The sequence below is a fragment of the Camelina sativa genome, chromosome 14 (assembly GCF_000633955.1).
Source record: "Camelina sativa cultivar DH55 chromosome 14, Cs, whole genome shotgun sequence".
Taxonomy (NCBI): Eukaryota; Viridiplantae; Streptophyta; class Magnoliopsida; order Brassicales; family Brassicaceae; genus Camelina; species Camelina sativa.
This window is the reverse complement of record NC_025698.1, coordinates 18,850,511-18,862,026: the sequence shown is the minus strand read 5'-3', so window position 1 is coordinate 18,862,026 and position 11,516 is coordinate 18,850,511. Positions and strand designations below refer to the sequence as shown.

The window sequence follows — 11,516 nt, the reverse complement described above, 5'->3', positions numbered from 1 at the left end:
AGGCATCTAACGATTTCCTTACTTATGTAGTCAGCAGACGATGTCAGATCAGATAAACCTGCACCTCATCCCACTCAGCATGTTAACCATTTACGTACAATTTGATGCCATTAGAGAACAAATAAACTTATATGTCAAAGTACCTGGAGTGTCAATCACTCTTAAGTTTGGGGCCTCCAGCAGGTGTCTGAATTATCTGTGACTCACATTCCATAGTAACACCTCCTGCGTGTGCTTTCTAAACAAACACATGTTTTCGTAGGATGCTGTTTTCCGTGGCGCTTTTTCTATTCCCTGTACGCCCAACCAAAATTACGTTTTCCATCGGAAGTGATACTTCTGATCAATACATAAAAAATATTTTATTAATTAAAAAAAAATAACATAGTTCTGCACGGAAAAGCATAGACGTAATGCAATATGACAAATTGCTAGGTGCAATGCAATAGAAAAAGTAAAAGAAAAAAGAGCAATTGCGAGATAGGGGACGCACATGAGGTTAATGCTGACTCTTGATATAGATGTAGATAATTTACTAATTTCAAGTTTATATAGAACCAGTGAAAGTATTCTTTTCACTAAAAAAATTGTATTTGACGGGTCTTTCTTTAACTTGCATTATAAAACTATTTCTGTTTTTTTTAATTATGACAAAATTGTGGTCCTAAGCTACTATTATCAGGCGACTACTTAGGTGCATATGAAGTTACGCAAATAGATAACAATAAATAATTAATAATAATAATAATAATACATATATAAATCTAGAAAAAAAAAGTTTTTCAGCATTTTCACCCCAATAGGATCGGTTCGCCCCGTGTGTACAAGTAAAACTTACAAGTCTTTCAGCATTCTCATGATCTCATCTCAATAATAATTGTCGTTATTTCTCTAGAATGATTATAAAGTGCAGAACTAGTTTAGAAGATGGCGGATGCGTCATTGCCAGCTAAGTTAAGTAACTGAATAACATGAACATATTAAACCTAATAAGAACGCGGATTTATATGTGTTGTTTCCTGCGAAAGTTAAGTAACAGATTACCTTAAACAAACGATTGTCCATCGCTGACCGCAGGTCCATTGTGAAGTTGTAAAAAAAACGCCGAAGAAAATTCAGAAACAATCGAGCGGTGAGATTATGAAGTTCAGAGAGAATATGGAAAGGTCTGAAAAAAGGGGAGAAAAGAACTCCCGAAAAAACTGGGAAAATGCATCAATCTGTTATCGAGATAAGCTTTATCGAAATCTGAAAAAGGTTTTCATTATATAATTTTATTATCGAAGACTAGTAGAAATATAACTAACGATGGGTGCATGTGAATCTCCTGGACGAATTTGAGTTGATTGTTATACCATTTCTAATGGTTTTCCTTCTTTTTTTCTCTATAATAGAGTATCTCTATAATAGAGCATTTCTATAATAAAAATCTAGGTTGCATGGAAACCGAAACGGATACGCGGAAACGAAACGTTTCGGAAATAGGAAACGGTTTTTTCCAAAAATTAGGAAATGGAAACGTTTTGGAAACGTATGTAGATATACATATATATATATATATATATATTTATATATTTATATATATATTTATATATTTATATATATATTTATATATTTATATATATATATATATAAAATAAAACACCAAACATAAAAACCATATCAAAAAGTTTCAATAAATAAAACTTCAAATATAAATATTAAATAGTTGAATTAAAACACTAATAATATTATATATTTATATCTATAATGAAGTTTTATATTTTAAAAATATTTATTTATTAAGTTTCAAATTAAAAAAGAAGTTTTCATCGTGTTTCCAAAACGGAAATGTAGTTTACATCGTGTTTCCAAACAGAAATTTCTAGGAATCGTGTTTTTGTGCCTTGTTTCCGAGTTTCCATGAGTTTCTGTTTCCGAAACGTTTCGGAAATGGGAACCGCACCTCAAAAAGAGTTTCCATGCAACATAGATAAAAATTAGTTTTACTCTAATGGTTTTTCCTATTTATCCTCTATAAAAGAATATTCTAAATAGATATATTTTTATTTGACAATTAACATCTTTTATTTATAAAAATTGCAAACTAATCCATTTTACTTTAAATCTTGTAACACTTTTATAAAATTATCTTTTGCAAATGGTAGTCTCAATATTTTAGAATAAAAATGTATACTTAAATTTATATTATTAGTTCTTAAAATACTTATTTTATTTATTTTGTCATAAATAAAATAGTTCAATTCTATTTATAGAGGTAAAAATAGAGTTCTTCTATTTATAGAGAAAAAAACAGCAATTTCTATTATAAAAATAAAAATAGAGATGGATTGGAGCAAAAATTACTCTATAATAGAGAATAAAGTCAAAAATAGAGGACCATTGGAGATGCTCTTATATTCACGTTCAGAATTTCGATCTTAACTTTTCAGAATTATAAAGAGAAAAGCTACTGATCTTATGATAAAACAAGAGAAGTGGTCTAGTTTTGACATGATTAGTCATTTGCTAGTTTTGGTAACCTTGCTTATAAAAGTCCTTTACCATGTTCGTCATCGGTGTATTATAAGCCCTGTTTTAGAAATTGCTAGGCGCTAGTCGGGCGGTTGGAGTGGGCCTAGCGCCTAGCGAGAAAATCGGAAACTAAGCGGGGATTAATCAGGGAGTAGCTTTAGGGTTATTTTATTAAATTAATAATAGTATAAAAATATATAGTATTAAATATATGTATAATTCTGTTTATATTAAAAGAAAAATATTAAATAAAATATAATACTATAGTATTGTCTTTACAATTACGGTAAACGCACAAAACGTAATTTTAAAAGAAAATTTATGATTTTCATTAAAATTTTGTACATTAGTTAACGTAAAACATCATAAACTCTTAATTTAAATGTCTAAATAACAAAAAAAAATACATATTTGATTTATATTTGGCTTTAAAAATAATCATTATATACTAAATTAAGCGGTTAGTAATCGGATTAGATGGGTTATAATAAAATTAAACAGGTAATTAGATAATCGATGCTAGGCGGGGATTAGTCATTAATCGAGGCGGAGAGGATGGATCTAGCGATTTTGCGGGGCGTAATCGGTGCTAGGCACGGATTTTTAAAACAGAGATTATAAGTAAATCTTTTGTCATCTACAATGTAACCGTTCTTTAAGCAGTATTATTATCTATACATATCTGGGCGTACAACAAGGCTTGCAAGGGAATGAGAATATAGAACAAACAGAAACCTGGAAGCACACATAAAAGAAAATTTTATGAAATTTGGAGGACGTAGGTGCAGAACGGATTGACGTTTGACTTGATCTTGGTGAGACATATTGATTACAAGATGGTACATGGCAATCCCAACCCCGTCACTATTACCGGAGGCACAGTAAGCCCAAGCTGAATCATCATCCGCCTCTGTTCCCCATGATCGTGCTCATTGCGTATAGATTCATTGTCGCTCTGTGCCTTCTGGAGCACACGCAACATGTTCTCTTGTGCAGCAGAAGTCTCTTTTAGCGTATTCTCCATCTGTAAGAAACGAGTTGATCGTTAAACGATGTTGGAATGTGAATCATTCATTATCATCTTTAGGAATAAATATTCACCATTTGTTGCATTTGGCTCATCCTACTCTCATACGATTCTTGTAATTCCTTTTTTAAATCTGCCAACTCTGCTTCTCCAAGGTTTCTAGCTTCAACCTCCCTTTGTTGTTCCTTGAGCCTTTCAGCCTCTTCCTAAGAAACAAACAGTGGAATAATATTTTAACATTAACAAAATATTCTATTGAGCAACGCAGTGTGTAAGTGTACGCATATCCACAATCTTCACCTTTATCCTAAGATGCATTTCGTGTGTAAACGGTTTCCCATCATTGAGCTCTTCAATCGATGCGACATGCGCAAGAAACTGTTTGACTTGCTCAGCCTTCTTTCCTTCGTCCGTAGTCTTATTATCAAACAAGACCTTTCTGCCTCGACTCTCTCTAAGAACCGTCTGGAATTGCACAATCGGTTCAAAAAACAAACAGACAAATAATCCAAAATATAAACAAAATTATTAAATCACTGACCGTCAGAAAATCAGGGCAGCCTTGAAGAAAATAACCGTCGAATGTTTGGTTATTTGCTTCCAACTCATCACCGCCCGTGAATAGAACAATCAAATATTTAACGATTTCACTCCCGAAAAGGACCTGCAAGGTACTAAGTGTGTTCCCTTCCTCTTGTGTAATTCTATTTTTCACTGATAGAACTAACACCACAACATGTAATCCTCCTTCCGCGAGGGTAAGACATTTGATGATTTCTTTACTGATAAATTCAGCAGACACCGACAAGTCAAACAGACCTGTATCATCAAACCTTGACTTTGATAAACTATATAAACGCTTGGTTCCACAAAACTATATAAATATGGTCAAATATTAAGACCGGTTGAGTTTAAAGCCCAAACATACCAGGGGTGTCAATCACGTTGATTACCAGACCATCTGGTGTCACAGCTCTAGATGTCTGACATGTCATGGTAACACCTGCTGCGTTTGATTCCGAGAGGAACACTTCGTTTCCGATGAGAGAGTTTCCAGTGGCGCTTTTTCCGTTCCCAGTACGTCCCACCAGAACTATGTTTTTAACAGCTTTTTTGACTGCCTCTGACGCTGAAGGCTGGGAAGCATCCATATATAGCTGTTTGATGTAACAATTAATATATATATATATATATATATATCAGATTGTAAAGGTGAAAAGTAACAACTGTGAGTAAAATTATCAATGTATACCACTTACGTACCCGGGAAAAGCTTCAATGATTGAGGAAAACTTTCTTGAAATATTTGCAAACGAGGATGAAATACAATACTTACAAGAGTAAATTAGAAAACATAAAATTATATCGACCAAAGTTTATATAATAAAGTTATTTACCTAACGCGTTTATGGATTGTTGCGCGATCTTTTCTTGTTTGATGTGTCATGTTGAAATTTTAAATATTTAAGTATTAAGATATTACATTTTTTTTTTTTTTGGGTGGAGTTTTTTTGGTTTTGACATAACTGACGAAGTCTTTTGGGAATATGCATGTAATAACTAATAAGTTCAGAAGTTTCCACTCTATTACATCCCTCATATAAAAAATGGTTCAAGTCAACTAATATTTTTATTAGATGAACCTGGTCGGGTAGAATTTTCGAAGTAACAGATTTTTTGAGAAAAAAATGTTATTAAATACCTGAGTTGGAATAAAAATAGATATATAGTTTCAGTAAATTCTTTTGAAAATCTGTAAGCTATACCAAGAAGATTTTTTTAAAATCGGACCATGGATAAATTTTAGTTATTAGGTGTAGATATCAAATCAACAAGGACTTGTTCCCATCAGTCTATAAACGAGTCCAAAGTGTTGAAAGAGCTTGCGCAAGCGGCATGTCACCATTCTAAAGAACGGCCACGAGCGATCGGCCATTTCAGGCGCTCTCGGTAACATAAGACATCATTGCCTCAAACGTAACAGACACGTTTGCTCTAATGACAGGTTTCTTGCTAGAAAAGCATGGCTTTAGACTAGAGAAAAAAAAATTATTATCAGCGCACACTTTAGCAATCTGATTTGTTTTAGACATTTTCCTTTAAATTACGTTATATTGCACTAGTTAATAAAAAGTAGCTTCATTATGTACCAATTCCACTTGATCTGTTGGACTACTTCCTTCGTTTTTTATTATAGACTTATTCGTTTCTCGTTAAATCAAACATGCATACACGATTTCTCTTTCTGACAATTTCTTTTTACATAACGTTTTGCTACGTGATATTAGAGTACACCTCGATTTACAAAAAGTCAAGGAATTATTCAAGATATTAAAAATCATTATTACCAGTTCAGGGAAAGTCATTTTAGCAATTCTCCCCCACAATTGGCCTGAATGATCTTTAAATTCTTTGGGAGTTTCCAAACATTTATGGGGGAATTTACTATAAACTGATGTAACAGGTTACTGAGGTTAGTATTGACATGGTCTTGAATATCATCAGGGTATAAGATTTAAATTTAGGGTTGGTTCCAAAATATATGGTGTATAAAAAATATTTTAGGGTTTATGTTGGGTTTGATAATCCAATTTAGGGCCTTTTTTTTTTAGAGATTGAGTTTGAAAACTCGATTTAGGGTTTAATGTTTAAATAGACTTTTACACTATAGTTTGATTTGTAATATCCAAATACAAAGGATACTTAACGCGTATAAACTAAACTATAAAGTAAATCTTTATACCCAAAACCAATTTGATACAGAATAAACTAGGGAGATTTTGTTTTATCCAGAGTTAAAAAGTACATACTCAATTATGTTTTTGGTTAACAAAACACTGATTAATTAATATCAAAAAAATAAAATAAAAATTCATACCAAATAATCTAAAACAGAATCTTACACATTATAAACTAATTTCATAGTTTATTGTTGTCATAGATTTGGAGGTACGGACGACGGGTTAGGTTGTCTAATTATTGTGTTATATTTTTTCCGGTTTTAAGTTGTCGTTAATTGTTTTGTTTAGAATCTTTTGTCGAGCGTAGGTAGGGCTGGGCAAAATATTCGAATCCGAAAATTAAACTCGAACCCGATTAAAAATACCCGAATCCGAATTTTAAAAAAATCCAATTGGATGTTTTTAGTAAATGAAATGGGTACCCGAACCCGATTGAATATATCCGAACACCCGAACAAATACCCGAAACTATCCAAAGTTATATATATTTAACAATAGGTTAAGTTAATTTACAAGTTTCGGAAATCATTTTATAATCACTATTACAATTTACAAGATAAATTAGTTTTCATTTTTAAATATGTTAATTTTTATATGTTAATTTAGATAGATTATATAGTTTTAACTTTGAATTTGATATCATTTGATGTTTTAAGAAGTCAAAAATTATCGGCCTGTGAATTTGGTATTTTGTTATTTAGAATTGTTCTTTTCTTTTCATGAATTCAATTTGGTTTGATAACTTTGGTTTTGTTTAAAAATTTATGATTATAATCATTTTTAATGAATTTGGATTGATTTTGGGTTCTTTTACTTTGCTTTGGATTAAAAAATTACAAATCTGATCTGAACCCAAAATATAATTTGAGATTTTAGGTGAAACCCGAAAATATCTAAACCCGATGGGTGTTTACCCGAACGCTACCCGAAATCTAAAAATATCCGAATGGATCTTATGTTTCTAAACCCAAAAACTCAAAAACCCGAAATACCCGACCCGAAACCCAAAAGAATACCTGAACGCCTACCCCTAAGTGTAGGTGTCTTTTAGGTTCTTGTGGATTCTATGGTGTTTTTTGTGTATTTTCATGTGCTACAATGGCTATAGACGAAGCTATGGGGAAAAAAACGAAAACAATGGTAAAGGAATTTATCCTCTTTGACAAGTTTTATAAAATTTCTAAATATTTTGTATTATTTAATAGTGGAATATGTGTGAGTAGTAGTCCTTTCATTGAGTTTTAGGTTCTAAGCCCTGTTTTAGAAATCGCTAGGCGCTAGTTGGGCGGTCGGACTGTGCCTAGCACCTAACGAAAAAATCAGAGATTAAACAGGGATTAATCGGGGATTAGTTTTAGAGTTATTTTATTAAATTAATAATAAAATAAAAAATATATAGTATTAAATATATGTATAGTTCTGTTTATGTTAAAATAAAAATATCAAATAAAATATAAAATTATAGTATTGTCTTTAAAATTACGGTAAACACATAAAACATAATTTAACAGAAAAATTATAATTTTCATTAAAAGTTTGTATATTAGTTATTATAAAACATCATAAACTATTAATTTAAATGTCTAAATAACAAAAAATACATATTTGATTTATATTTGATTCTAAAAATAATCATTATATACAAAATTAAGCGGAAAGTAATCGAATTGTATGGGTTATAATCAAATTAGATAGGTATAATTAGATAATCGATGCTAGGCGGGGATTAGTCATTAATCGAGACGGAGAGAGTAGACCTAGCGATTTTACGGGGCGTAATCGGTGCTATGCAGGGATTTTTAAAACAGGGGTTCTAAATAAGGGATTTAATAGATTAATGTTTTCACTATGTAAATGTGCTTTAGCAAAAAAAAAATTAAAACTAATACTAGCTAGATGTCATTAATTTTAAAAACTTTCCTTTCGAGTTTTTTACTTAATATCAAATTGTAATGAATCATGGTCATAAAGAAAAAATCTTCCCGTGATAAACTCAACATATTGTGTTTCTTGAAAATCACTATATCGGTTTTTATTCAGTCTACTTTAATAAAATAAGAATAATAATAATTCATACAATTAAAACAGATAGCCATTTGACCGACCATTTGGAGAGTACAAAATGTGCTTTTATTAATTTTTGTTCGATATATAGACATTAAGTAGTAAATTAATATAATAAAAAGTACATGACATGTTGATATATGTTAAATTTAAAGAGGTGATAATGATTGATGAATTATCTAGGATGAGACTCTCTTTGTTTATTATATATTGGATGATTAAACAAAGATCAGATCTTTTAATCAAGAAACTAAAAAGCAAAGATTAGATTTAATACACATATGGATGTCTAAACAATAAATACAAGACGGTTATTATTTTATTACAAGACGGTAAGCAAAGATTAGATTTAATACACACATATGGATGTCTGAACAGTATTTTATTAGCAACAATTATTATTTAATTAGCAACAATACTTACAAGGGTTTTTTTGCTAAATAACAATACTTACAAGGGTTATGAAATCGGGAAGCAAACAAAAGCAGAAAACCACATAGCACACATAAAATGAAATAAAAAATCGTGCACAATAAGACTTTGACATATGTCTTCCAACAATCTTTGCTCGATTGGGTACACCGATTACATGATGTTGCATGACGGCTTCGGATCTTGTTCTCTCCTTGTCGCCACGTTTTCCATTATACGCATCATTGCTTCGTGTATATCCAAAGCATTTGCTACTTTTCTCTCCACCTGAAAGAGGACGAGAACACATTGTTAAGGACGAAATGTGACAGGGGAATAATCTCAAGCCTCTAGATATTTTAAGTAACACTCTTATAAAAAGTATACGAATATAATATTAACTACCATCATTGCCATTTCATCCATCTTAAGTTGAAACGACATCCTTAACTCCTCCTTCCTCTCCCTTTCTTTCTCTACTTCTTTTCTATACCTAGCTTCGGCTTTCTTTTCCTCGTCCTTAAGCTTCTTGGTCTCTTCCTGAGAAACGCAAAGATTCGTAAATTAACATATGTTCTGTATAGGCGTTTCAACGAGAAACTGATCACCTTTATCTGACGGTGCATCTCTTCCGTAAACGGTCTCCCTTCGTTTTTCCTTCCAATTGCTGCAACATGGGCGAGAAGCTCCTCGATTTGCTTATCCTTCTTGTCTTCATCCTTGGTCTTATTATTAAACAAAACCTTTCTATTGCCACTTAATGTGAAAATTCTCTGAAATAAAAAGTACGTAGATAGATTAATAAGCAGAAACGTTTACGTGTAACGCAAGTTTATTATAGTAATAGTCTATGGAATAACTGACCGTCAGAAACTCAGGGCTTGTGGATAAATACGTTTTCAATGTCTGGTTGTTTTCTTCTAGCTCATCACCACCAGTGAATACAACGATCAAATAGTCAAGGATTCTACTCCCGAAGAGGCTTTGCAACGTACTAACCACGGACTCTTCCTCTTGCGTAATCCGATTCCTAGCGGATAAAACTAACACCACAGCATGTAATCCTTCCTCAACCAGAGCAAGACATCTAACGATTTCCTTGCTGATAAAGGCAGGTGTCGTTATCAAATCGAATAGACCTGTGTCACGAACCAGAGAGGAAACCAAATCATAGGCAATGGCGCAATGCGGATTATGAAACCGAGGGAGTATTGTTGAAGACAAAGTAATATCATTAAAAGATGATTTTAGGAGAGATAATATGTATTTGCACAAAAAAAAAAAAAAAAAAAAAAAAAAAAAAANTGGCTTCATCCTTGGTCTTATTATTAAACAAAACCTTTCTGTTGCCACTTAATGTGAAAATTCTCTGAAATAAAAAGTATGTAGACAGATTAATAAGCAGAAACGTTTACGTATAATGCAAGTTTATTATAGTAATAGTCTATCGAATCACTGACCGTCAGAAACTCAGGGCTTGTGGATAAATACGTTTTCAANTAAGTAATTTAATTAATTGGAAAACAGATTAAACAAACTATAACAAAAATAACAAAAATAAGATTGGGAAATCTGAACCTATGGCTATCAATGAGAGACAAATAACACCACACATTCATTCATTTGTCTTCATAGTATGACCCCATTTCAAGCTATTGTTATTATATGGCTTCACATGCCTACGGGCTACGACTAAAGCATAATGTTGTATCAAATGTATAAACATACCAGGAGTGTCAATCACATTGATGATCGGCCCACTTTTTGTCACAGCCCTAAATGTTTGACATGTCATAGTAACACCTGTTGCTTGTGTTAATGAGGTGAACCTTTGTTGTCTAATGAGTGAGTTCCCTGTGGCGCTTTTTCCGTTGCCTGCACGCCCCACTAGAACTATGTTTTTTATTTGCGCTGACCCAGAAGCCATGGACTGGTCACTCATGTTCTACAAAGAAACGAAAACTCTAGATTATTATTCGAACATATGTATAGGTAAAGGGTGAGCGTTGTAAAATATTGAAATTAGCACCATAATTAATGGGGAAACTCACGAGCTTTCTTAGCCTTTCTCAGTACTTGCCAAACAGAGTAGAACAGAGAAAAATTGATAAGCTAATATAATACCCACAATGATCTATTTGAAGTTTCATTAAATAGGAGATCCTTATGTACAATATTATGTGACGACCAAGGCATTTTGGAAATTTACAAGAAACTTCTTCTATTTTATAGTTTGAGTATAAAATGTTATAAATGTAATACTGTAAACTGCTAGCTTATTAGAATATGTAAAATCGGAAAAGGTGAAGTAACGAGAATAGGCAACAAGACGACTTTTGGGGGTTGACTCTCTGTAATTTTTTCCTGGCAATCTTGTCCTGCCGGGAACACCATTCGAGAAGATTCTGTAATGAGACTGAGCCTTTATCATTTTATTTTATCTAACCTCAATACTTTAATTCTTTATAGGAATCAGGAAGCCTTGCAACTTCACAGGAATAACAGATTTGTATATAAAAAAGTGAAAACAAACATAAGAAAAATCATGCAAAATAGTAAAACACAATAAATGGGGATGTCTGGACCTCTTAATTAACAAATATAAATTAGAATAAAATGTCGACTTATAAAATGTCGACTTACACTTAACCGAAATTTTTATATAAGTAGTCTAAAATGTAATCCTTTTCTGAAGTAAACGAAATGTTTGTGGAACACTATCGATACCGGGAATGTTCCGTCTAGTGCTGGTCAAAGCA

General features: G+C 32.1%; 2 protein-coding genes across 3 annotated transcripts; both read right to left on the bottom strand.

The window, feature by feature from the left end:
- Positions 3,153–4,877, bottom strand: LOC104741962 (immune-associated nucleotide-binding protein 8-like). The gene is made up of 6 exons (XM_010462909.1): positions 4,805–4,877; positions 4,470–4,698; positions 4,083–4,360; positions 3,842–4,006; positions 3,616–3,747; positions 3,153–3,538 (listed from the first exon to the last, which is right to left on the bottom strand). The coding sequence occupies exons 2-6, from the start codon at positions 4,690–4,692 to the stop codon at positions 3,344–3,346; spliced, it is 993 nt and encodes a 330-aa protein (XP_010461211.1). The 5' UTR covers positions 4,693–4,698; positions 4,805–4,877; the 3' UTR covers positions 3,153–3,343.
- LOC104741961 (immune-associated nucleotide-binding protein 8-like) lies at positions 8,727–10,863 on the bottom strand. Of its 2 annotated transcripts, none has more exons than XM_010462907.1 (6): positions 10,787–10,863; positions 10,486–10,702; positions 9,622–9,896; positions 9,366–9,530; positions 9,163–9,297; positions 8,727–9,045 (listed from the first exon to the last, which is right to left on the bottom strand). In XM_010462907.1, the coding sequence occupies exons 1-6, from the start codon at positions 10,787–10,789 to the stop codon at positions 8,932–8,934; spliced, it is 909 nt and encodes a 302-aa protein (XP_010461209.1). In that variant the 5' UTR covers positions 10,790–10,863; the 3' UTR covers positions 8,727–8,931. The 2 variants fall into 2 exon arrangements, with proteins under 2 accessions (XP_010461209.1, XP_010461210.1); XM_010462908.1 differs by having other exon boundaries at positions 10,809–10,862.